The sequence below is a fragment of the Condylostylus longicornis genome, unplaced genomic scaffold (assembly GCF_029603195.1).
Source record: "Condylostylus longicornis isolate FDR11 unplaced genomic scaffold, ASM2960319v2 ptg000040l, whole genome shotgun sequence".
NCBI lineage: Eukaryota > Metazoa > Arthropoda > Insecta > Diptera > Dolichopodidae > Condylostylus > Condylostylus longicornis.
This window is the reverse complement of record NW_026578009.1, coordinates 16,785,754-16,812,958: the sequence shown is the minus strand read 5'-3', so window position 1 is coordinate 16,812,958 and position 27,205 is coordinate 16,785,754. Positions and strand designations below refer to the sequence as shown.

Sequence of the window (27,205 nt, the reverse complement as noted above, 5' to 3'; positions counted from 1 at the left end):
AGAACGACATATTCAAAATAAAACTGAAATTTTAATTACAAAGTTATTCAAATAAAATTCCGAAAGCTAATATAAATTATGTCAAGTAAATTTCTTAGTGTTATTGGTTTAAAAGAATGCATTGGTCGGGGGAATCCTTTAGAAGCCAAGGAGATATTGGAAAATATTTCAAAATTTTTCGATGATCGATTGTCAAAAGCTGAATTAGGTATGGTTATTATTCCATATCTCGAGTATATGTACAATAGTATATGTACAATAGTTAAAATTTAAAGTTTTTGTTTACATCTGTCTTTTCTAAAATAATAATTTAAAGTTTCATAAAAACAAAAATCTAAAACTAAAAGTACATTGGGATAGTAATTTATTAAATTGGAACAAGTAGTTTAAATGTTATTAGTATTTATTTTTAATGTGAAGTGGCTTATGTTTAATTGTGAATACATATTCGGAAAAGATTTGAGGGATGTGGTTAATTCAAGCAATTATTGTTCATGTGATTTTTCTTGGATCCATCTTTGTAATATATTTCCGATCACCAATATTAACAACATTAACACCTCAAAATGATTTAGAAAATCCACCGGCACGCCGATTAGTACTTATCGTAACGGATGGACTTCGCGCTTCTTCGTTTTATAAAGATAAAAGTAAGCTAGTTCCCAATATTAAGAGTATATTTTTAGAGCAAGGGTGCATAGGTATTTCCCATACAAGAGTACCTACGGAATCGCGTCCTGGTCACATTGCTTTGATAGCTGGTTTATATGAAGATCCTTCTGCCGTAACGAAAGGTTGGAAAGAGAATCCAATTGATTTTGATTCAGTTTTCAACAGGAGTTATATAACAAGGGCGTGGGGAGCGAGCGATATTTTATCTATTTTTGCAAAATGTACCGACAAGGAGAAAATTGAAATATTTATGTATGATCACGATTTGGATTTTTCGGGAAAAGATAAAACGTATAAACTTGATGAGTGGGTCTTCGATAGATTTGAAAAATTTCTTGAAAGTTCTGATAAAATTAAACTAAAATCTGAGAGGAAGGTTATATATTTTTTGCATTTATTGGGACTAGACTCTTCTGGACATATTCATCTGCCGAATACCAAATTATTTAATGAAAATTTAAATTATACTGAAGGAAGAATTTACGATCTATACCAAAAGTTTGAAGAAATTTTTGATGATAAATTGACTGCCTATATCTTGACATCAGATCACGGCATGTCTGATACCGGAGCACATGGAGCAGGCTCTCAAGCAGAAACTGATACACCATTGTTTGTTTGGGGGGCTGGCGTTAAAACTTGTACAAAAGATAATTTAATAGTAAATATTTTGAAAGTTTTAAAAATATGCATATTTATTTTTAATAATTTTTTTAGTCAAAAAATTATATAAAATTTGGGCGGTATGAAATTCCATTGTTAGAAGTTGAGCAAGCAGCTGTAGCTCCTTTGATGAGTTCTCTCATTGGTGTTGCAGCGCCAATGAATAATTATGGCAAATTACCAGTTGAAATCTTAAACGTTTCGGATGAATACGCAGCAGAAGCCGTTTTCAATAATGCAAAGCAAATTCTACTTCAGTATGAAACATTGCACTCTGAATTTGATACTGGTCTACTTTCAAATTACTTACCCCGTTTTAATAAGCTTGAAATTGCCACCATCAACATTTTCACTGAAATTAATTTACATAAAATTCGAATTAAAGATTTTAATTACGTAATTTCAAATTCAAAAACTATGATCTCAACAGCTTTGGAAGGAATTGAGTTTTATCAAAAATATTATCAAAATTTGTTATTGTTTTGCGTTACGATTGCAATTTTAGGTTGGATAGTTTATTTATTTTTAAACATTTGCAACATTCTTTCTAGAAGGACTTCTAATTTAGTTTTAATTGTTGGATTTTTGATTTTAAAGATTCCTCTACTGTTAATACATTTACAAGGTATTCCTAGTTCAATTGGGTTATACATTTTATTACCGGTAATAATTTGGACAGTCACCTTAAGTAAGTTTCCTTTTGGTGGAAAAAAATTAAATGTCACATGTCGGGATTTATGGGAATTGTTCAAAATATTAGTCGGTTCTCAAGTTTTAGTTTACTCCTTTGTTCGAAAAGAAATCGTTTCAATTGTTTTTTTCATATTTTCTATGAACAAGTTACATGTAATTTATAATGATAAGGATAAAGGTCCGTCTCAAATTTTAAAATTCATAATTCTCACGTCAGTTATAGCAAGTTTTCCATTTTTGAAAAGTGTTCATGGTAATCGAAATGATTATTTTATGCTATTAAGTGTGGTTTTATGGGTGTATAAAATTTTGACTGTAAACTTTTTAAAACTCTCCAAAACATCAAAAATGTATTTTATACTTGAATTATTAAATGTTTATATTTGTATTTACAAGCATAATCATTTGATTGGTATACCAATGGTTATATTGGTATTTTCGTGGGTGTTTCTTATAGGAAATTTCACATTTCCTTTACTTCAAAGCCAAGATTCGAAAATTCGTTTAGAAAGCATTTTAATAAGTCTTTTCAATTCCTATTTTATGCTATCAATTAGCTATGAACCAATTTTTTTAATATTATTGATTACACATTTGAAATTTTTAATGGAGGCCAATATAATAGCCAACTTGAATTCAAAGCACAGCGCACAAAATATTGTAAATGAGAATATTCATACTCAAATAGCAAGTTTACAGATTGCCTTTGTATTATTAATGTATACCATTATTTCATTTTTTGGAACAGGAAATATCGCTTCGGTTAGTTCTTTTGACATAAATATTGTCAGATGTTTTATTACAACTTTTTCACCATTCATTATAATGTTTTTAGTCATATTAAAATTGGCGATTCCAATTATATTAATTTTGGCTGTTATTACAGCATTGACCAGCGCTCATCAACAACAAAAGAAAATATTTATGAGTGTACTTATTATATGTAATTTCATGGGCATAACTACTTTGTATTTAGTGACAAATAAGGGATCTTGGTTAGAAATCGGAGAATCTATATCTAGATTTGTTATTATGCAAGTTACTACATTAGTTCTTTTTCTAATAAGTGGAGTAGTTTTACTACTATTTCAATTTACTTTATTTGATGCAGAAATAATAAAATTTCATTTACCAACTGAAGCTAGAAAAATTGTATAAGCTTGTGGACGCAAATTTTATATCTATTCTTTATTTATGAATGCTTGTGAATGTTCAATTAATATTTAAGAAAAATTCATTTTGTTCAAATTAATGCATTAAACACATTTAAATAAATTAGCTTGAAATATTAATTAAAAATGTTTGATTTGTACATATACTGGAACAATTGTTTTTTTTTAATAATACCTCTATTTAAAAATAAAAGTCATAGTAATTATGAATCTTTAAAAATGTAAGTATTCCTTGTTATAAGAAATGAGATGTAAGTCAAGAAATAAAAAGCTAATTGTTTTCTTACTAAGAAATTAATATGAAAAAAATTCAAAAAATAAAACTGAATTCAAATTACCAATATGTGCACTTGCATATATGCATACCTATATGCACACTTGCATTTATATAAATTTTGTAATTCTCCGATTATGCTATTACATCTTACAAAATTTTGAAAGTATCAGAAATATTACATTAAAGGAGAATGATATAAGTAATGAACACACAATCAGTTAAGTGGTGAACCCACGTGAATGAGTTAATAAAGAGCCAAATATAATGTTTTTCAAACTTTTAGATTTTTGGAGTTTAAAATATTAAAAATATTTCTTTTTTTAAATAAAAAGTTAATTTTTACCATCAAGTATTCATTTAATTGTTAATTGAACAACTAAATCATTAAAATTTAATTACAGATTGATTTCATTATTCAAAGTTGTTTCATAAATGTTTTTTTGAACTTTATTAGAGCTTGCACTTGAAACCATTTTCGATACTGACTGTGGGACTATTGCGTTCTTAAATCGAAGTATAAAAGAAAAAAAGAAATTCGCAGAATGTAATGCAAATATTTTTTGTATTTGGATAAAAATTTTGCAAAATCATGGATTTTCAATTTCTTTTGAAAACTATGTTGCGGATATAATTCAGGTAAATTATTTTATTTTAATATATATACATGCACATATACTATTTTAAATTATATGCTTATTATAGTGTTCAACTCGTTTCATTGTATCTATGCAAGTTTCAGCTAAAGAAAAAGAAAAAGCTACTGTTGTTTTACAGGAAATTTTTCAAAATAGATTAGCTGACGACCTCAACGCATCTGAACTTATTTCTAAGTTAATTGATGTGCTCAACTTAAAAAACCGACCAGGAAATTTCTCTCAACAAATTTTTATCCTCTTGGGAATAATATCGCGAGACACTCCAGAAAATATTTCTGAAAGACAAGCCTATATGATACAAAATAATATGCTTAAGACATTAGAAGATACCCTTTTAAATGAAGAGACAGTAAGATAAAACTATTTATTCTTCAAATGCTCAAATTTGAAATATATCTTTCAACAACAGGTTCAATATAATGTTCTCGCTGGCGCTATGGAAGGGTTGAATCTATTTCTTATTAACTTTGCACCATCTCCTACAGAAAGCTATAATATATGCGATTCTATATATGTTTGTGTAAAAAAATTGTCTAATCCTCCATTGTATGTTAAAGCTAAGGCACCATTTCGTCATGCGTTAGATTTGTTTACAAGACATTACCATTTATTTAGTAAACAAATATATAGAGATTTCAAGTACTGGCATGAATGTTTAACGAACACTTCCTGGCTTTTGTCCACAATATATGATGATAGAAGAAAAGCTATTTTTGCCATTCAATCATTTCACAAAGCTGTAGAATATAATTTAAATAAAAAAGAGTTAAATGAAAATGACCAAAAAATTTTATTGTTTTTAATGACGAGTTTCCGTTCTACGTTAGAATCAAATGAATCAAAATCTTATGAAAATCGTATTGCTATTCGGGGTTTTGGTGTGATGGCTAAGTTATGTACACATTTTTTACCAGAAATGGTGTACACTATATTAGCTCTGGTAATACAAAAAACCGAATTGATTTCATTGGCTGAAGATAACGAATTACGAGACAGTTTAGAACATTTTCCAGACTATGTGGAGGCGCTGTCTCAAATTATTAAAGAAGTTGGATCAAAAGATAAAAACATAACCCCCATTTTAGCGCATACAGTTCAAACTATATTGGTTCGATTAATAAAAGATTTTCATTATTTGTCGAAAGCACATACCTCTTTAGCAACAAGTGCAATATGTAAGACTTTGTTTAACTTGTCTGAATTGGATGGTTCTTTGTTTAATGATGTTTTAGAAAAGGTAAACTATTTTAAAATAATTAAAGCTGGTTTTGTTTTATTAAAAAAGTTTTTAATTTTCAATTCAGATTATTTTGCAAGGAATCATTTGGACGTGTTCACATAAATTAGTGCATGACGCAAATTTGGATTGGGATAATGGTGTTGATTGGAAAGACAATATAACATACAAAAGTTACCTAGAGCTTTGGCGCAACTTGTTAGATGAAACTTCCTGTTCTAACTACGACAAATTGTTTATATCAAATCAAATTTTTAATACTTTAATAAGCAATTTGCTTGTTATCTTAGAAAAGTTAAATCTAAAGACAAAAAAGCGAATGTTTATTGGAGAAAATGGTGAAGATCAGGAATTTTTTTTTTGTGATCCCAATATAGATTTATGCCCTGAAAATTCCGAAGATTTTCGTATATTTTTCAATTTAGTCGATTTTTATCGTGATATATTTTTCACAAAGTATAACAAAGAATATTTTTATAAGTGGATTAATGAATATTGTACAAAAATGGTTGGTTATATTATAGAAAATCCCTTAATTAGTGGATTTCTGAAATTTCTTCAATTTGGATTGACGATAGCAGATGATTTAAATTACTTTTGTCTTACTAAAGAAAGCGAGAACGAGAGTTTAAAAAATTCTTTGCTGTTTTTGCTGAAAAGTATTATATTTAGATGTCAAAAGGTTTCGGGTGAATTACAATTTTCTTGCTTGGAGTTGATACTGAAATTTCCTCATGAATTCTACAGGGATAATATAAAAGACTTAATAGTGGTATTTAAAATATCTTTTGAATTGGGAAAGACCACGATATGGTTAGCGAAATTAGGTATAACAGCATTAGAAAAGATATCGGAGAAATTCGGGGAAGAGTCCTATTTGTTGGATGACTTGAACAAGTTTTATGAAGAGGTTTTACCACAATTAGATAGTTATTTACAAGGAAAAGGATTTGAGGAAAGGCATATTTCAGCTGAAAGTTATGCTTACAAAAATAAAAAAAAAATTAAAAAAAGTACGTATTTTCAGAGAATTGAAAGTACAGAGCTTTTTGAAGTTCAAAAACGGATATATGGTTTCTTAGGTAAACTACAACCTCATCAAGCACTCGCAATTCTAGATAAGAACGTTATTAATGAAGATCTTGTTAAATGGGAAATAGAACAAAATATCAAATTAAATCTTTATTATCAGAATATTCGATTAGAAATTTATTTGGATACAATTATTCCAAGAATATGCCATTTAGCATGCACTTCTATTGATCGTAAAACGAAAATTGCCGCTTGCGAGTTAGTTCATGCAATAACTTTGTATTTACTTGGAGCTAAAATACATAAAGGGATGTTATGGCAAGAATTATGTTCAAAGATTTTATTACTTGGAGCTGATAACGATGTCACCATACAACAAATATTTGAACCGCTCCTGCGTCAACTAATGCATTTCCTCTCAAAATATGAGAACCTTAATAAAGGAGTTGATGTGATGATGAAAATATTGATGGATGGAATTTCCAACGAAAATAATTGTGCGGTTCGAGATTTAAGTGCTGTGTGTATTAGAGAATTTGTTGAATGGAGTATTAAACAGACGACTCCACAACAATTAGCAGCATCTCCTGTTAGTGTTGAAATTATACTAAACGAACTAAAAATGTATAGTTTTGATTCAAATTCTTCTCGTCGAATAGGATCTGCTTTGGCTTTTAATAATTTATATCGAACATTGAGAGAAGAAGAATCGATATGTGACATCTATTTTATTGATTTGTTACATACGTTTTGTGTAAATTTTAAGCTAAGTGAAGAGTTGAGCTCAATTCCACTTGGGAGTATTAATTGGGAATTGGAGCAAGTTTCTTTAAGTTTGGATCATGTGGTAAGAGTGCTAAAAGAAAGAAGTTATCTCTACACAAAGCCGAATCGAGCAAGGAAAATTCCTTCTGCTATAGCAAAAAGCGGGGAAATAACTTTAAAAGATGTCGTCATATATTTATTGGCGGAAAGTGAAAATAAATTAATGAGGTATAGAAGAAAATGTCTAGAAATGGTACTTAGCCTGTTTACATCAGTTGAGAATGCTTCATCCCTCTCAAATTTTTTTTCAAACTATATCAGCCTCGATATTATATTCAGTATTTGTGAAGGATCTCTAAATGGTAAACAAGTCATTAAAGTGTATAAATTTCTTTTTTGATAAAGAATTTAATTTTTGAATTTTGTTACAGCTAAATTAACTTTGCGTTCATTGAAGAAAACAGAGACAGAGCGTCCTTATTTTGCAATATACAATTGGATGCAACGTTTTCTAGGCTCTTTGGATTGTTACATTTGGTTACTAAGCAATAATGCTTTTAAGAATCCGAAAGAAATATTTGTGAATGCCAAAATTTTTGAAGCGATTTTTTACTATTTCGAAAAGGTATGTTGGTCGACAGTGTTTGACCTAATTGAATGTTTAAATTCTGAGAGTATTGAATCTAGTAGTAATTTAAGAAGCGTAGAACTGGAAGAAATAAACCAAATTAATGTTATTAAATGTATTATTGAAGGTCAAATAATGGCTTTTATTATAGCAATTTTGAATTGTGGTTGCCATGATCAAATTCCTAAAACATTTTGGGAGCTAGAAAAAGGAAAGCTTGTTAAAAAATTTATCTGTGATATTTTGTATGAACCTAGCATTTTAGGGTTCGAAATAAAATATCGCGAGATTACAAAAGGTTATCAGGACAAAGTTTCCCGAATGGTTAAAAACATTCAAACACATGGTATGAATAAAGAATTCTATGCTAGTGCAATTCAACAAATTGCGTTAAATTTAATAGATAATATTAAAGTATTAACAGAAAAAACCAAAGAACTGTTATATTCAAATCAAATAAGTGATTATAAATGGAATGTTTCAAAGGGTGTTGTATTTGTTCTTAAAAATATAGCAGTAAATGAAGTTTTGGATCTGACCAAACTAAAGGATTATGGAGAAAAACTATTACTACATTTGTTCGATGGAATTTCTGAAAATATTTTTAATAAAGGAACTACTATAAATTTAACACCTAACGTTAAAAAATTTGCAAATCAATTGCTAAAAGTTTTTTTTGCAATTGGGGAAATTTTAAATTTGCAAAATACTGAAAACCTTTTAAAGATGTTTGTTCGGCATTTGCTGAATGATAAATTTTTAATCATGCGAGGAACTTTGAAAAGAATTAAGCATGGAGAATATTTTTTTTCAATATATAAACGTGCTATTCTGGAGAATTGTAAAGCTAAGTATGTAATTTAAGTTTGATGAGTGTAATGTTTTTTTTATTATTTATTTTATTTTTTTATTTTCAGTTTTATAAAGATTCTCATACCGTTACTATTTTCATGTTCAGAAAATTCTGATTCTCATTTTGTTATTAAAATTTTAATTGAAATAATAGATTTTTGCTTCAAACACAGGCAACATGACCAAAATACATTGCAAGCCTTAGTAGAAATAAATTTAAAATATTTTATAAAAGTTCAACAAATTTTACCTACTTGTGAGGAACAATCTTTGGTTGTGGATTATTTATATAATTTGGGATTAGCATGTCCTATTACATGGAAACTAAATTCCTTTAAATCTAAACAGATTGAAATTGAAAATTATGTCATAGAGAGACTGAAGGATAAAAAAAATTCCTTGGCACAAAAAACACGAGTTTTTAGGCTCATACCGTTACTTATTGGCACAGAAGATTTTGAACATTTAAAGTTAACGGAGGCATTACAAGATTTACAGAGTTGCCACTTTCCTTTGAGATCGTCGGAATTCAGAAAAAACAGTGTCGAAGAAACCGATCTTAAAGTGGCATTTAAATCATTACTTGATGCATTAATAGTGTCTAAATCTTTCGTTATTTTGGATTTTATTCTTCAAGCAACTGCAGTTGACAAGAAGCACGTAGCGGAGTACATGATTAGACAAGATTTAGTTGTATACAACAATAATCTTAATAGGTTTTACAATAGAAAAAAGTTTTTTCTATATGCTAATTATTAATTTTAATTTCAGTTCACAACAAGTCTTGGTACTGGAGCGTCTCTTTGCAAAATGTTATAATGAACAACTTGAGCCCCAAATCCGTGTTACAATTTTGGAACGTTTTCTTGTTCCTATACTTCAAAATAGCCGTGAAGAAATTGTGATAGCATTTTACATAAAATCATTTTCAAAAATTTCGCAATTAATAGATGCCAAATTTGGTTTTGCTAAACAAGGTTGGGCTGTAGAACAAGCTCTGGTAAATCGAATTATTGGATTTTCTTTATTAGAAATCTTTTTCGGCAAATTATCTAAAGAAAAATATTATTATCCTGACTGCCCACTTATAAGTGCTTTTTTACCAAATGAAAAGTTACCGAACATATTTATTGGAACAATATCAAAGAAATCATTTTATGCCAGGACAGAAGTTTTTGTAACTGATGATAAGTCGACTAAAGAATTTTTCCGACAATATCAATGTGCTGCTTATAAAGCATTATGCTCTATTATCTGTAATACACAAACTGATATGAGATTTTATTTAAAATTTTTATTTGAGGAAATTCCTCAAAAAAATGAATTTATCTGGGTTAAATTAATCGACTGCTCTGATGATAAAATTTATATTCACGATAGCCAAGAAATGGAATCCTACGCAAAAACTAAAGAACGTTTTGTTTCTATAAGACGCTTGAACGCACTAAATTTAAATATTAATTCTAGTACAAATCAAGCCACATTTGCCAGATATTTACAAAGCCAAAACGTGTTTTCATCAAGTCTAAGTCAAGAAATTAGTAAAATTGATTTAAATTATTCCATGGTTAGAGGAGATGCGGAAGCTTTTAAACGTAAAGAAAGCATGATGAATGAAGTATTTTCTGGTAAAAAAAAAACTTATATTGGTGTTTATATATATATTCATTTTCTGACTTAATTTTTCAGTTAAACTAGAAGGAACAGAGATAAATAAGCATGAAATAATGCCAACATTATGTGGAGTAATACAACATATGCAGGAAAGTGGAGTAACGCCGTTTATTAGTGATCCTTCAAAGATAAAACGATCATATCCATGGGTAGTTTCTATAGCTAACGGAATTGATGCATTTTCAAACCATAAAAATATAAGAATATTTTTGGCTCAGGTAGTGGATAATTGTCGCAATGTTTTTGAGCCGTATGCACATATTTTATTTAAACCAATTTTACAATTGATATTTGATGAATGTGCTGGGACACAATTGAATTTTTTTATAACCGACATGATAGCTTTACTATTATGCTGGACCAAAAAAGAATTGTATAAACCCACGACAATCGAAGAAATTCGTCTAAGTTCCTCTTTATTGCAGTTTCTTATGAAAAACACGTGGAATGAGAGTAAACATATTTTTAAATATAATTTAGAGTTAGTACAAACTATGATTAGTTTGTGGAAAAACGATCTTGAGATTCCGCACCGATTTTTATTGGATATGATTCAGGTGTCAGAAAGACGGGATTCTAAAGAAAACGAATTGGGGTTAGTACTGTCTGGAGTAATCCTTGCAAATAATCTTGTCCCTTGGATTGAAAGAACTAAGAAAATATTTATCCAAAAGGTTTTTTCAAATTTGGACAATGATTATTCTGCGATATATCAAGCAGCAGCTCACGTGTATGGTATGATTTTAAAAGTTTTGAATAGTAATCAAAATTTGGAAATTCTTGAAACTGTAACGAAGGAACTAGTTGGTAAATTAAAAGGAATTGCTAATAAACGCGAAAGTAAAACGGAAAAATACTTTAAAGATATTTTATATGGAGTGCATAAAAGTTATCCAGAAATATTAGACTATTTTAAAGAGACAATATCATATAAAATTCCTTCGGCTATTGGTAATATTAAAAAACTTTATTTAGAAATGCTTTTGGCTAGACTTGAGGCATATAATTCCGATGAAATTTATAACATTATTATTTCAATTGGTATAAAAGATTTATTGAAAATTGATGAATATCAACTTCTTGCCTTGCACATCATCAACAAGTCACTACCAAACCTGCAAGGAAGTGAAATTCACAATTTATTTTCGGCAATAGAAATTTGTATTGAATCTTCAAAAGCAGAAAGCCGTGATGTGGCTTACGAAATTTTAATATATATTTCTCAAAATATGACTAATATTTCAGGTTTGGAAACTGGAACTTCCAAAAATGCTTTGGAAAAAAAAATTAGCGCTTTGCTTCTTAAAGGTTTATTAGATACAGATTTAGAAATCCAGAAAAGGATATTCCATTTTTGGTCTCAGGAAACAAATTTATCGCAAAACATGTCAGATAGACTTTTGTTTTTAATATCAAACTACAGCGCAGACAGCGAGAAACAATTTTTAAGTTTTTGTACGCAATTGATTCTTGAACCTGCTATTCAAAATTTTGAATCAAAACAACAAATTTTCCAATTTGAGACTGATCGGGATAGCAAATTAGAAGAATATCAAATTAATACAAACTTTCGGTTTAAAAACACGTTTTCTGTGCCACCACTTTTTGCAGATAGTCAAAGCAGACTATTTTCGCAAAGAAATTACAATTTTGTTAGGGATATACCAAATGAATATTTCTTTGAGCCAACTAAAAGCCCGCTAGAATTATCCCAGATACGAACTCAATTTTCTCTTCCAAGTCAAACTTCATTGCCATTTATTGTCCAACCTTATGTTCTTGATCGTAGATCACAAAGAATTTCAGTATTGGAGAACGAAAATCAGCTCCGATCAGCTGAAACATACGATAATTTTTTAAGGAAAAGATTTTTAAAAGACAGAAATAAAGAAAAAACAGAAATTACTTTAAAAATCATCGATAAAAAAACAAAAAAACAACATATAAGTAGTGCAGATAAAGTAACTTTGTATAGACGTTACAGAATTGGAAACTATCCAGATTTATTAATAAATACTTTAGCTTTTTTGTTACCACTTCAAGGAATAGTCAAATGGGATAGATGTATTGCCCGTCAAATATTTGTTTCAATTTTCACATCTTTAGTAAAAGTTTTAGGGCCTGAGTGTAATCAGTTCGTAACATCTGTTGGTTATAAGATCCAAAATATTTTGAATGGATCAAGAAATTGTGATCCGGTAGTGTTTTCCACATTTTTAGAAATGGCTCTTTTGAAGGCTGAGGAATTTAATTTCAAACCTGAAACGGTTTCAACTATAGCAAAAGCATGCAATATGCAAACTATTGGTGCTATTTATCTTGAAAATAGAATTAATATTGATTTCGAAGAAAGTGAAAGCGGTCCATCAACAAAATCTGGTTCAATTATTACCAATTGTGAAAGACATTGGCTGGAGTTGTCGGAAATTTATAACTCTTTGGCCGAATATGATATTGTAACTGCAATTTTTACTCATAAAGTAGACGCAGATCCTCGTTTAGGTGAAGCGATAGAATTAAAAACAGCAGGTCGTTATAAAGAAGCGCAGGAACTGCTTTTAAAAATAATAGAACGCAGGCAATTAGTTGAACAAAATTTTTCTTACAATAGCTTTTATGAATGTTTTGAAGAATTGGGAGATTGGTCGATGTTATCTAAAGCTATTCAGCAACAACTTGATGATTTTGACGAACTTTGGACTGATGACTTCAATACTAATTATTATTTACCAAAATTAATTAAAGCGGAGCTTCAGCTTATATTAAAGTCAGAATCACATAGTACTGAATTTTTGGAAATATTACAAAATTGGATGAAATCTGATGAAGTCAAAGCCAATCATATTAAACAAGTATTTTGCGAAGAATTAATGATGCTTCAAATTGCTAATGCTAATTATAGGCAGGCAAGAGTGCATTGTGAAGATTATTTGAAAAAGTTTTTGCTACATTGGGGTGTCATGAGCTCACATTATGACAAATTGAGGCACGAAAATATTTTAAATAGTCAGAAGGTTGCAGAAATTGATTACTACGCTTCGCTTTTGTTAGAACAGTTTGACGAAAAAGTTATTGATTTACTAAAAAATAAGTGGGATGGTTGTAAGATAGATAAATCCGATTCCTTAAGATACTGGAACTGTGTGTTAGGATATCGCGCTTATGTAGCTGATTTGTTTATTGTGAACTTGGAAAATTTAAGCAGTGAAAGTAATCTTGCAGATGGATTACAAAGAAGTATCAATAAATTGGTCTTTCAACTGTTCGACGCCGCTATTTATCAGAAAAATTATGGGATTGTAAACGAGATAATAAAAGGTTTAAAAAATAAGAAGCAAAAATATATATTCCTAGAATGCGAGATATCTGAACTGAAAGCCAAACTACTACAAACAGAAAACGCCAGGTAATTTCTTTAAAGAAAATTTGATTGCGTGTTGATAGTTATGAATATTTTTAAATAATATGTTTATATATATTTCATATAGCTTATCAAATTCGATTGACATTTTGCATCAAGCTTGGGAACAAACACATGATATTTTAAAATCTGATAATATAAAAGAAAATGTTAAATTGAAAACACAAGCACTACAAGTAAAATCAGAAATATCTGAAGAATTTTTCAAAAAATTACCATTCGTGAAAAATTTAGATCACAAAGTTATGGAAAAAATTTTGCGTTATGTAACACATAGTATGCATGATGATGTTAAATATAAAATATTTGAAGAATCTTTGTGGTCTTTAAAATATTCCACTGAAATTGCTCAAAATCTTTATAATGAAGAATTCGATAAGCGTTCTTCTAATCAAAAGTTTTGTGCAGATGCATATTATCACTTAGCGGAATTTTGTTATCGATATTACCAAATATCTGAAGAGAAAATAGCTTTGGAATTGGAAAAAAATTTAATATCATCAATATTTGCCGCAATGTATTATAACTCCTACGATTCTCGACAGCTATTTCCTTTCTTATTGCAATTACCATCTTTAGAAAATGGACTCTTGGCCGATTTGTTTACTGAAAATTCTAATAAAGTTCCTGATTGGATGTTTTTAAATTGGATTCCACAAATTTTGAGTAGACTAAATTTCACAAATCCATCGTATATTGATTTAATAGTTTACAGAATTGCAAGAAGTTATCCCAATGCTTTGATATACCAGTTTTATACATGGGTTGATGAACAAAAATCATTAATAAAAGATTTTATTACGATTAGAAGTGAGCTTGCTGAAATCAGTTATTTATTGAAAAATCCACTTGTGGACTGCTTTATTCGGGCTATAAAAAGTGTCCGATATCCGCACCTCCAGCTAACTTTTTGGATCACAAAGTTGCTTGAAAAGTTGCCCCAAAATCAAGAAAGTTACTTAAACAACTTTACCGAATTGATGGCTGTGTTTAATTTAGATGACAGTTTTCATGGCAGTGTTCATCGAGAAATTATGCCTTATAAAAAGGAATTTGAAGATTTAAAATGCCGAAATATTCTTGAAGGTATGTAATAACGCTACTTGAAATTGTAGTAATAAATCATATAAATTTTTATTCGTAGATTCAACACAAATTTATAATGAAATGAATGCTTTGAAAGCAAAGATATTAAATTCAACTAAGCGAACTGACAAATACTTTCGTTTGGAACATTTTTGTCCATGGCTTTCAAGTTTTCAGTGGTGTGGTGAGGAAATATGTGTGGAATTGCCAGGACAATATGATGGAGAACAAAGACCTATTATAGAACAAAACGCTAAAATCGTGAAGTTTGGTGAAAGGGTAGAAGTATTTCAGTCAATGAGAAAGCCTGTTCGTCTCAATGTTTTTGGAACTGATGCGAAGACACACGATTTCTTGGTAAAATTTGGCGAAGATTTGCAACAAGATCATCGAATTCAGCAGACTTTAAATGTAATGTCAAATAAATTAAAGAATGATCTTCAGTGCCAAAATCACAATTTGTTTATAAGAACATATAAAGTTATTCCTTTGGAAAAAAGTGGTGGAATGATTAGTTTTATTTTCAACACAACTACAATTGACGATCTTATTTCTGAATGTTTAATGAGAAGAAATTCTTCTGGGAAGCAATTATTACATAAATCCATAAAAGATTTTGTTACATTTATAAAAGAGCCAACGAAAAGAAATCCACATACCAAAGATTTGGATGTATATGGTGCTGCTGTTACTACATATACCAGAGATCAGGTAGGGAATCCACCTTTACATTTATAAAAAAGTTATCTTAACTTTTAAAATTAGGATATTTTTTATGCTCATCAAAATTCACTTAAATTTTTTCGTTTGTGTTATAAAATTAGTGTGTTAGAAATCTTATTTTATTTTTTGGTAGATAATTTCAAATTTCCGAAAAGTACAGTACAATATCAGCATAGATGTGATAAAATATTCCCTTGTTGATATGGCAGTATCTCCAGAAAGTTTCTATATTCTACGCAATAATTTTGCTAAATCTTTAGCATCCATGAGTATTTCACATTGGATTTTAGGGGTTGGTGATCGCCATTTACAAAATATTTTGATTAGCACAAAAGATGGAACTTTAAGTGGTATTGATTTTGGCATAGTACTTGATGGTGGCATTCGAAATTTGGTAATACCCGAATTAATGCCTTTTCGTTTAACACCACAATTCATTAATGTCTTAAGTCCAATGGGTACTGAGGGATTACTATTCAAGTGTATGTCACATATATTACGAGTTTATCGAAGTTCAGCACAATCATTACTAGCTTGTGTTGATATTTTCGCTAGAAATCCAACACTAGATTGGATTGCTTTACAAAGTATAGTGAAACTGGATTGGAAACCATTAGATGGAATAAGAACATTGAGACGTAAACTTTTAGGTGATAATCCAATGCATATTTCTAGAGAAAATTTAGAAGATAGCGCAATCGCTAAGTAAGTTAAATATTTCATTTTAAAAGTTTAATTTAATTTCTTAAAATATATTAGATATCAGCCGGTGTACAAGGAGGGATACAAAAAACTTTTAGAAGGAAATTATCAATTTAATATTAGATCAAGATTACCTGAAAAAGATTTGACAGTTGAAGATCAAGTAAAATGTCTTATTGATATGGCTACTGATCCGGCAATTTTGGGATGTTCCTACGTTGGCTGGCATCCGTGGCTTTGAATAAATAAGAAACTAATTGTAATGAAAGAAATTGTAATGTTCATTACAATAAATTTTTACTTTTCTATATTTAAAAAAATCTGTTTCAAAAGCATTTATTAATATAGGTTTTTGGAAGATATTTATAATTAATTAGCTCCTTGTAAAAGCAGGTTGTATGGTAGCGAAAGTTAAATAACCTGTATGACCTGGCATCATCATGGGGGGTGTTGATGTCAAAATTTTTATACTCTCCTTATTGTGCTTTTCTTGTTTATCTTTCCAGTTACGTGTTTGCGTAACATCCGCTGTGGATTGCTGTGTGTTTACATCGTCATTCAATTTAATTTGGTCAGTAGCTTCTTTCTATTAAAATTTAAAGTTATATAATTTTAATAAAATTGAATTAAACAATATGAGAAAATTGGAAATCAAAAAAAAATATTACAGACTCTTTTTTGTGCTTTTATTTTATTGCTTAGAATATCTGCATTATTTATATAAAATTCTGTAAATCTTTAAAATTGAGCAATTATGCTTCTTTTCTAATGAATGCTAACTATAAACCATTTTTTTGTAATTGTACAAAGTATAATATAATATATACATATAACAAATGTGACCGAATAATGCCCTTAAAACTGTTAAAAATTATGATTTTATATATTTTTCTGAATTAACTAAATCAAAATTAATACTTTGTAGACATTTACATACATACATAGATAAAAAAGCTCATTTAATTAACAAATGTGGGGTTACGTAAGAGAGACAAAGTTTTTTAGGGTAGCGACTCTAGGTGGCGGCTGGTCAATTCATCCTAGAATGTAGCTAATATAACTAATGTGAAGAAAGGGAAAATAAAAATGGATTATGTCAAGAAGGACAAAAAAATTACGGAAAAGAGTTTCGGATGCCCAGGACCGGTACGTGGTGAGAGTGTGCGAATGGACTCCCACGGATCGTTAGAATGCTGCCGCCCTGTACTTATGTTGAAGTCACAGGCTATAGTGCTGGATAATACTACTGTGGACATAAACGACAAAACTCGTGAAATCAACTATAATCCCCTTCAGAGAAGCGAAAAGATTGTCAAATCACGCAACCAGATTATAGCAGAAAATGAGCTTCTGAGGAAAAAATTAATAGAAATTGAGTCAGTCACCCGTAAAATGCAGGATGAAATTAACATATTAAAGACAGAAAATATATCTTTAAGATCTCACCTGGATGAAAACAATAAAAATATAAATCATACAGGTGGTATTAATAGAACGGCTGTAACAAATAAATATGATTTAACTGATTTTGATAGCAGCGTGCTTACAGATTTCGAAACTGATTCGGGGAAAAATTACAATGAAAACCAAAAGGCAAGTTAAGAAAAAAAAAAACGAAACCTTCCCCTGAAATCGCTCCTGTTGAAAATAAATTAAAGTAACAACAGATAACCCTAATACTGCTAAAATTACTGCAGTAACCAGAGCCAGAACCAAATTATGCACAAGATATTAGTGTAAGAAAACTTCATCCAATAAATGTAGTTGATATAGATTGTTATAAAAAAATTCAAGTTCTGATTGGTGAAATTAGGAAAAGTTATGAAATTACTTCTTTGAATAATAACGTATGGGAACTCAATGCAGAACAGAACAGCGATGACTATCATATCATAGTTAAGAAATTAAATAGCGAAAAAATTGGATAGTTTACATATGGGAATAAGCAAGATAACCCAATTAAAGTAATGGTGAGAGGTCTACATTGGTCTTGTGAGAAAATGGATATCATAACTGTCATTAAAAATCAGGGACGCTGTAAATATACTTAAAACAGAAAGATCTATCGATGATAAGGTAGTTCATAACGAGTCAACAGGTAGTTCAAAAACGAAAGCTTCCGTTATTTATACTCACTTGTGATAAATGCGAAAACATATACAAAATTAGATTAGAGGTATCCTAAATTTAGTAGTAAAGATCGAGCCGATCAAAAGAACTGAAAAAAAAAAATTCTTCAGTGTAAAAGGTGTCAGGGATTTTAATGTGGAGGAACTGACATTAAACCAGTTGACTAATAAAGGTAAAATATTATTAAGAGACAGAAAAAACGAAACAATGAAAAATAAACTTAATAATCTATCGGATAAAAAAAATTCAGATTACTCACTATGGAAATTGCATTGAATTGAAAAAAGAATAAAGAATGCAAAGCCTTAAACACCCTCTCTAAATAAAGAAGACTCTACTTGGGTTATTTCAGATAAAGACACAGGTACTTATTTTGCAGACTATCTAGAAAATATATTTAAGGCACTTCCCCGACAAACAGCAAATGAAAATGCTTGTATCCTAGTAAACTCTTATAACTCAACAAAATAACGATGACAGAATTAAAGGAAGAAATAAAAAACCTAAACAATAAAAAGGCGCCTGAGTTTGACCTTATTTCAGCCGTTATTTTGAAAGAGATTTTCCTGATATCTTAAAAGTAGCTAAAGTTATAATGATGCTTAAACCAGGTAAACAGATCGATCTCGCTTCTGCCTTTAATTTTCAAAGTTCTCGAAAGACTACTATTGGATCACATTTTGCCAATTTTAAATGAAGCCCATATTATTCCAGATTACCAATTTAGGTTCACAAGCAATCATTCAACAATTGATAAGGTACATAGGATCACCAATGTTATTGAAAATGGCTTAGAAAGAAAGGAAATATGTTCTGCTGTGTTCCAGATGTCGTTCAGGTCCTTGATAAAGTTTGGCACAAGGGGTTTACTCTTTTAAACTACATAAAGTGCTGCCAAAATCGATTTGTATTTTACTAGAGTCATATCTCCATCGAAGAACTTTTAGGATTAAACAAAACGAAGAATATTCTGAACTAAAAGAGATACATGCAGGTGTGCTTAATTTTATTTTAAAATATAAGAGGAACTATGGATGAGTAAGTTTTAGTAAAATGTTAAATATATTTAGGTTAAAAAATGAATAATTGACGTTTATCGAAAATAGTGATGCAAAATATAAAAACAAGTTTTGTTCCTTATTTAAATATTTCTAGTATGTATTGTACGAACTTGGCTCTTCTTATAACTTAACTGGTTTTTATGGTCTTTTGATGATTACTGTTACTTTTTCACAACTTATTTATTATTTTTAGATAATAACATCATGTATGCGGCACGTGAAATAATTGTACTAAAAAAAGATTTCTGGCTATGAAGATCTGACTATGGGATGTACTTAAGCAGGTATTATTAAGTTTTTGTAGTTTTTCGTAGTATTTTGTATTATTTGTAATTCTTAATATAAATTGCATTATATATGTGCATAAAAATTTTGGCACACAAGTATGAAAGCGCGTTTTTGTACCCGTATGAACGTATGTTCGAATGATACACTAAATTTGCCTTACCATTTGTAACGCTAAGAAACAATGGTCTGAGATATAGACTCAAGTATATGTTTTTGATCAGCGTCGCATTCTGAGTCGATTTAGATTTGTCTATCTGTGTTTGTCCGTATCGTCCCAACGATAACTCAAAAACTAATTGAGCTAAGTCCAACAACTTTTCTTAAATGACTAATTATAGTAAATTCCAAAACTCTATTTAAATAGGACATGATCGAATTACTTAAACTCGAGGTTTTGGTAGCTGCCATACAATTTGGCTGTATCTAAGAAATTATAGAAGCTATCGTATTGAATTTTCGCACAAGCGATAATATATAGGGCTATTGTATTCAATGAATGTTTAGGGCAATTGAAATTGCTTGGCTCCTTCTGCTAACTGCCATACCACTTGAAAAATTATAAGTTGAATTCATCCCACAGAATGCCAAACAACTTTTTATTGGATTAGAATTGGATTTATTATTAGAAATTTCGTGAAAACAAGTGAATTATTAGGGCTGTGTGGTAAAAATCGTTGAAATTTCTTGATCCCGTGTTGTACCTGCCATACAACTTCTAAATTAGTTTGGCCATATCTTAGAAAATATTGAAATTACATGCTGAAATTATGCATAAAGTAATATGGTAAAACGGAAACTTAAATTCATAGTCTGTCCCATAGTCAGCTATGGCAAATTTAGACGCACATAGGATAACAAATCCGTACGGGTATCACATTGTTGACGCGGTCAACTATATTTTTTCTCGTGAAATAGTGAATTAACTGTCATAACGGAAGTTATTTTTGTAAAGCCATTAAATGAAAAATGTGTAGTTCGAAATGAACTTTTTTAAAAATTAAAATTTTGAAAAAACTTTAAAAAGAGAAAATAGTGACGTTTTTTCTCCCAGAGATAAAATATTCTCATTTAAAAAAAAAATAAACCAGGCGGAAAACTTGAAAAAACTTTTAAAATATTTTATTATATTTTTTCCTTAATGACAATAGATTTATAAAACACTAAATTTTGGATTTATAAAACATTGAGAAAATGAGAAAGTATTATACCACACGTTTTGCATACGAAAACTCATAAAGTTTTTAAAAGTTTGTAAAAACTTTCTTATACCAGACAGACCTTATTTACATTTTTTTTGTGTTCTATATTGTTTTCTTTTTTTGTAAAGATGTATGCATATGTACCACTTTGTTAACACAATACTGTTAATTTTATAACCCGCCTATTAAAGTCTTAACTCGGTACTTCAAAACTTTTACACTCAGCAAAAGCATTATAAATTACTTGTTTTAGGAATACTTTAAAATTAGTATATAATATTAAAAATTTTTTAGAAGATCTTTTTCAGGACCTGCGATTTTTGAGAATCAATTTCAAAAAAAAAATTCAAACAAAAACTGTCAAGATAAAAAGATTTTTGAGAAGTTTTCAGTAATATGCGACTAAATATATGTGGTAAACGTTTTAAAAACTAAATCGGAACTTGTATAGGTGCTAGCAGTTCCAGTGGGACAAACTTAATCATTTTTAAAACTGATCTGCGTTCAGTAAAAAATATGATACAAATGAATACTTCCACAACAACCAGACAAACCCCCATATAAAATATAAATATGTATAAAAATAAGAGAATAAGATACACCGGAATATAAGAATCGGAATTATATTTCAACAAAGTTTCTTAACTTTTATTGTTAAGTTTATTGAATAGGAAAATATTTTTTTAATGATGCCTTAGTATTTATTCAGTTTTGAAAAATTATACTATGTATGTGTCTGAGTAATGATAAAATCCTTAAATGATCGTTAAATGCCCACATAAACTCTAAACAAAAATCTATTTTGCTCTATTATTTAGTACACGTTGCTCGTTTGCTGTAATAATCACATAACCCAAAAAATGCGTATACTTATGTCACATAACCCAAAAAATGCTCATATACATTCTTTTTGTGCAACATAATTTTTATAGCTTAAATATTGTCGCTTACAATATATTATTACATAATGCTACTCGTATACCCAATCCCAAACTTAAATTTGTTTTTCTCAAATGTTTTTCTCAAAAAAAATAATGTCCGTGTTGCAGCAAACGAGTGATATATCCTATAATACTTAGCGAGTCCAAGAAGGTAAACAATGAACATTGGACCTTAAAAATAGATATTTCACGTTTTAATGCTATTTTTTTGCCTTACTTTCCACTTACTTTTTGTTTCAAAAATTCCAGATCCATTATGGGAACTGTTTTTGTTTTAACTGTGTCCTCAACTTGCAATAGTTCCATAGATCTGATTTCTGTAAAGCCATTTGCTTGTAGAGCTTCACAACATTTTTGTGCCTGTTCAATACATGGAGAAAATGAGCAAAACCTCCCTCCTGAAATTAAAATGCATTAAAAAAAAATGAAACGTAATATACAAGTAAATATGTACATAATTTTTTAAAACTAAAAGGTCAAAAAATTTTTTTTAATTAAATTCTATAATCATTACTTTTACTGTTTATTGTTTTCAATACCAAAAAAATTTTTTGTAATATGCCATTAAATACATCCAAATTGCTGTCATTTCATTATTGCAGTAACGTAAATTTAAATTGTATTCTTAATAAAATTTTTTAAAATGTTGAAATAAGTACATACATTTGTATGTACATACATGAATGCTTTAAGTTACTCTTGATTAAATTTGGTTATGTATACATATTTTACTATAGGTCTTGGCATGAAATCATGAGGGTTTATTGACACATTAAGATAAAGATATAAATTTATTTTAATTTTAGAAAGTTTTAGATAATTTTAAGTATGTTTGCCAATTGTAATATATACATACTTAACATATAACATACATATATGTTACATGTGTATAACATATGTATACATGAAATATATAGTTAACATATACTAATATAAAAAAACCTTATGTATTTTTAAAGTTAGTAGGTACCTAAATATTGCAATTTTTAGTTTTTTGATAAATGTGCCGATTTTAAAGAAAATAGTTAAGCAAAATTTTGTTCTTATAAAGCTAAAAATAATATTAACCTGATAACTTTAGAGCCTTTAAAACGTGTTGAATGGTCGTATGTGGCGATGGTAAGTCTAAGAACACCGCATCAGCTTTTCCATTTAATTCTTCCGTGAATCCATTTTCACATACGTCTCTATGATAAACCTTTGTGCGAATAATGTTCAATTAAAAAATTTTTGCAAAAAAATAATTTTGTATTTACTGTAACATAATTCTGAAGACCGTGTTTTTTGAATTCGTCGCGCGCTTGATTCGCTCGGAGTTCGTGAAAATCAAATGTATGCAAGTGCCCATATGGCTTAACTGCTCTAATAAAATAATGCGACAATGAGCCTGATCCCGTACCAGATTCAATAACTGTGGCACCAGGTTTAATTTCAAGTTGAAATAATATCATACTTATGTCTGGAGTGTAAATTATTTGTGTCCTGTGTGGTAATGTTTGTGTCCACAGCTCTGGATTAGCCTGCAGAACGTAAGCCCATCCTTTAGATAAAATTATTTTTCTGCCGTATTCTACCCCAATTAAATCTTTCACTTTCAAAGCACCAAAACTGGTTTGAAAAATATTTTCAATAATTTCATTCTTCTTATTAATTATAGTAGGTGTAACATCAATGGCATGCATATTTTTTGCGCTTAAATATATTATCACAGTGTCATTTTCATCAATTTTTGTTTTCGGCTTTAAAAAGCTCATGATTCAAGATAATAAATATATGTGTTGCTGTAAATAGCAGAAATTTTAAATTAAAAGAAATTTTTCGACACCTTTGAAAACAAAACAAAGAACATAACCTTAATCCTCGACATGTATTAGAATTTAACTTTTCACAATAGGTATTCACAATAAGCTAAATAAAAAAATTATCAACACAAAACTTTTTTGTTCTATTACTAACATGTCATTTTAATCGTCAATTTTTCAAAATCTACATGATATGTAAAAATCATGTTATAAAACTTGATATTACAAAAAATCTAAGTCTGAACTCTGCTTTTTTTGTGAATCTATTTCTTAAAATTGCATATGTAATTTTGGCGAAATGACATTTTTTTTTTGTTGCTTTTTTGAAAAAATTATGATTTTTGCCTATTTTCATTTCGAGTTTTTTATGCGAAAAGTTGATGAAAACTTAAAAATTTTAATAATAAAATGAAACTCGCACTTTTCTGAACAACATATCAAAAGTTCAAATTTCAACTTAAAATTTTAACTATAATTTTAATTAAATATATTTTCGAGTTTTTTTTCGCGTTTTTTGTACCGCTATGTCAAACAACATATTTGAGAGAATTGAGAGTAAAAAATGATAATACACTGAATAAAAAAAAATTTGGTATTATATTTTTAGTCTAAAGTACACGACTTAAAATGAAGTTAATAAAATTATATGGACTTTAAATATAAAAAGAAATCACATTATGCAATAATTTTTGTGAATCATGAGGCATATTAATTTAATTAATACAGTATACACATGAAAAATATATAAATACATATGAGATTATATATAAGAAGTATGAATTTTGGGAGATACATATATCATACAAAATTAGAAAACTTTTTAATATCAAATGCACATTTTCTCAAATTTGGAAAAATACACAAAAATCAACGAAATACTTCGAAAAAAATTGCATTATTTTGTTTTTTTTCTTGTAGGATAGTATTTATTGAAATCTTAAAAAAACGAACAGAACTTGGAAGATGTTTTTTAAATCAATTTCAAAAACATATTTTAATTAAATTAAAACTTTAACAATGTAAGCACTAGTATAAAGTAGAAAAAGATTGAATTTTAACTCGAGAACAAAGATCCAAAAAGAAAAATGTCACTAGGCGCTTTTAGTTTGTCTGCATGCATTCTATCACCCTGCTTCGGGAATACTATTGAGTTTCGTACACCCTGTATAAGGACAGTGCATATTTGCAACTGCATATTTGCAGCAAATTTACTCTGAAATTTTTATTTATTGTAGATATTATAGCTTTTTGAAATGAATTTGCAATTTTAAAAAACCTACTCTGTTTAAATTTTAATATTACAAGATTCAGAAATAATTTAGGGTTTTATCTACAGATTCAGTAAGTTCTTGACTGATGTTAAAAATATAAAAATAATATTAATTGTATGTAGTTGCTAGTACGTGAGGTACAAACAAATATGGGAAACAAAGTACTGTGAAAAATTAGCGGTGTTTAAAAAAAATTTATATAAGTATCCTATATCTGTAAGTACCTAAATTTATTAGACATTGACGCTTGTAACAATTCAATTACAAGCCAGCTTTGTTGATTTCTTAACAGATGTGATATGTCTTTCTAAAGGTTTCTCTTGACTAAGCAAATGTAATTTTAGGACTGCTGTTTCTTTCAACCTTCTGTTATGCAAAGGTGCATTCAAAAGATTATTTTTTAGACAATAATTTTTTTTAAAAAGAACACAATAGTGCCATTATCTGCAAATTTCAATTCCTTATTACAACATGCATTTATCCACTTATTTATCCTTCTTACAATAAAAATAATATTATTTAAATAATAATATTTAAATATTTAAATTTAAAACACGAAACATTCCTTTTTTTAAACAATTTATATTTACTTTTTACTTTTTAATGTATTATAAATTATAATTTTCACTTTTTCACATTACTGTTTGGAAGTGTCAAATTATGTTTGACATCGCTAAAATTTGAGGATTGACGCCTGTGACGTTATTGGGCACGAAGCTGAAAAATTATGTGAAAATAGTATTATTACATATTGGAGGGAAAACTATAAGTATCATCATTTTATGTTATTGATGTAGTTAATTTTGTCTAATTCGGTTTCATAACTTTGTCATTTTTCCAGTCGTGTTCAGACAGGGGTTTTGTTTTCATTTTATCCAATAATAGATAGTATATAGCTTTTGCTCTTTATTGTAGTTGCCTAAGTTTTTGAAGAAATTTAGTGCGCTGCCTATTATACCAAGCTTAGCTGCCCATTTTTTTAAATAGATACCGATGGTTAAGGATACTCGTTTTCCTGCAATAATGTTATGAGTATGATTTTGCTCCAGTTGAATATACGGATATAGCCGATGTAACGTCCTTTGGACACAAAGTTTTCCCATTTTTTCTAGTATTCTACATCACAACCTGCTTAAAATATATGTGCCGTCTTTAAACAAATTCTTGTTGTGATTTTTTCCTATTTAGCAAACAGAACAAACAAGCAGTTACCATTATGGAAATATTTTTGTGTCTACCTGTACAGTTATGAGTTATCTGTAAGAGTATTATAGCATTTTATAAGCTTTCCATTTTTATAAAAACGTATAAGAACTCAATCGTATAGTTCTGTGTGTTCACTTATCGTTGTTGTTAAATATTTTTAAAAAATTTGTGTTAATAAATAAAGTTTTAAAAGAAGAATTTAAATATATGCAACAATAGACAATATCAAATATGTTTAAAGCAAAAAATGTGAAACAGAATTTTAAAAAATGTTTATTATTTTTAAATTTACGTTCACAATTCAATATTTTTAAAAAACTGCGATATTTTTCACTTCACGAAAACGAAAATTTTAATATAAATTAAAATAAATATATTGCGTTATCATATTTATATTTCAAAGTAAATGAAACAAAAATGTACCACATCCTTTATGAGTCCAAAGCTCTTTTGATATTTAAAAAAAATAATAATAAAAATAAAACTTGTAATACTAATAACAATAATAATAATAAATAAGCAAAATATATTTATTGAAAGATAAAAAAAATAAGTAAATATTTAAAAATATTTTTATTTTTTAGTTTAAAATTTTTTTATAAACATGTTTTTCCTACATTACATTACACATATTTTATAATGGAGGCGAAAAAAAACCAAACAAATACGCTCTTGTTACGATTTTGACAACGCTTGGAACAAAGAAAGACAACTAGAAAGAATGTGGCTTTATTGTTTTTTCAAGATTCTCCTTTCTTCGGAATTAGAATTCGTTGCTGTAATTGCTGTAACTGCTTTTAAGATCGCATACATTAAAATATTGAAAGGAGGTAGTTTTTAAAATTAGAAAACGAAATGAAACTATATAAGTTAGCAGATTAAAACGAATATATTTTCATAGATGTAATCTAAACACTTCCTACGAATTTAATTTCTGCATTCATTCTTATTTATGCGTATTTGATAAAAATTCTGAAGTTTTGCAGAAAGATTTAGTTGAAGGTAGGGAATAAGGTTGATATTTTATTAAAATAGTAACTTATCTTTGACTTAT

General features: G+C 28.7%; 3 protein-coding genes across 6 annotated transcripts; 2 read left to right on the top strand and 1 right to left on the bottom strand.

Moving 5' to 3' along the window:
• Positions 1–16,614, top strand: LOC129609845 (DNA-dependent protein kinase catalytic subunit-like). The gene is made up of 13 exons (XM_055521970.1): positions 1–208; positions 3,932–4,113; positions 4,180–4,482; positions 4,543–5,370; positions 5,438–7,529; positions 7,599–8,646; positions 8,713–9,363; positions 9,419–10,275; positions 10,337–13,727; positions 13,810–14,828; positions 14,887–15,539; positions 15,685–16,256; positions 16,311–16,614. The coding sequence occupies exons 1-13, from the start codon at positions 79–81 to the stop codon at positions 16,492–16,494; spliced, it is 11,910 nt and encodes a 3,969-aa protein (XP_055377945.1). The 5' UTR covers positions 1–78; the 3' UTR covers positions 16,495–16,614.
• Positions 66–3,298, top strand: LOC129609850 (GPI ethanolamine phosphate transferase 1). The gene is made up of 2 exons (XM_055521985.1): positions 66–1,333; positions 1,390–3,298. Exons 1-2 carry the CDS (start codon positions 467–469, stop codon positions 3,184–3,186), a joined length of 2,664 nt encoding a protein of 887 aa, XP_055377960.1. The 5' UTR covers positions 66–466; the 3' UTR covers positions 3,187–3,298.
• On the bottom strand, positions 16,522–25,388 carry LOC129609852 (tRNA (adenine(58)-N(1))-methyltransferase catalytic subunit TRMT61A). 4 transcript variants are annotated; one of them, XM_055521987.1, is made up of 5 exons: positions 25,170–25,388; positions 23,129–23,653; positions 22,941–23,070; positions 22,101–22,270; positions 16,522–16,839 (listed from the first exon to the last, which is right to left on the bottom strand). In XM_055521987.1, the coding sequence occupies exons 2-5, from the start codon at positions 23,624–23,626 to the stop codon at positions 16,627–16,629; spliced, it is 1,011 nt and encodes a 336-aa protein (XP_055377962.1). In that variant the 5' UTR covers positions 23,627–23,653; positions 25,170–25,388; the 3' UTR covers positions 16,522–16,626. The 4 variants fall into 4 exon arrangements, 3 of the variants coding, with proteins under 3 accessions (XP_055377962.1, XP_055377961.1, XP_055377963.1); XR_008697037.1 differs by lacking the exon at positions 25,170–25,388 and adding an exon at positions 21,883–22,043 and having other exon boundaries at positions 16,703–16,839; positions 23,129–23,730; XM_055521986.1 differs by lacking the exon at positions 25,170–25,388 and having other exon boundaries at positions 16,523–16,839; positions 23,129–23,730.
• Positions 25,389–27,205: the final 1,817 nt, after the last annotated feature.

Coding starts and splice junctions, on each gene's coding strand:
- LOC129609845 (XM_055521970.1), top strand. CDS start 79: ATGTCAAGTAAATTTCTTAGTGTTATTGGTTTAAAAGAATGCATTGGT. Junction 14,829..14,886: donor ATGCCGAAATATTCTTGAAG/GTATGTAATAAC, acceptor TTTTATTCGTAG/ATTCAACACAAATTTATAAT. Junction 16,257..16,310: donor GAAGATAGCGCAATCGCTAA/GTAAGTTAAATA, acceptor AAAATATATTAG/ATATCAGCCGGTGTACAAGG.
- LOC129609850 (XM_055521985.1), top strand. CDS start 467: ATGTGGTTAATTCAAGCAATTATTGTTCATGTGATTTTTCTTGGATCC. Junction 1,334..1,389: donor GTACAAAAGATAATTTAATA/GTAAATATTTTG, acceptor TAATTTTTTTAG/TCAAAAAATTATATAAAATT.
- LOC129609852 (XM_055521987.1), bottom strand. CDS start 23,626: ATGAGCTTTTTAAAGCCGAAAACAAAAATTGATGAAAATGACACTGTG. Junction 23,071..23,128: donor GTCTTCAGAATTATGTTACA/GTAAATACAAAA, acceptor ATTCGCACAAAG/GTTTATCATAGAGACGTATG. Junction 16,840..22,100: donor TGGAATTTTTGAAACAAAAA/GTAAGTGGAAAG, acceptor AAATTTTAATAG/AAAGAAGCTACTGACCAAAT.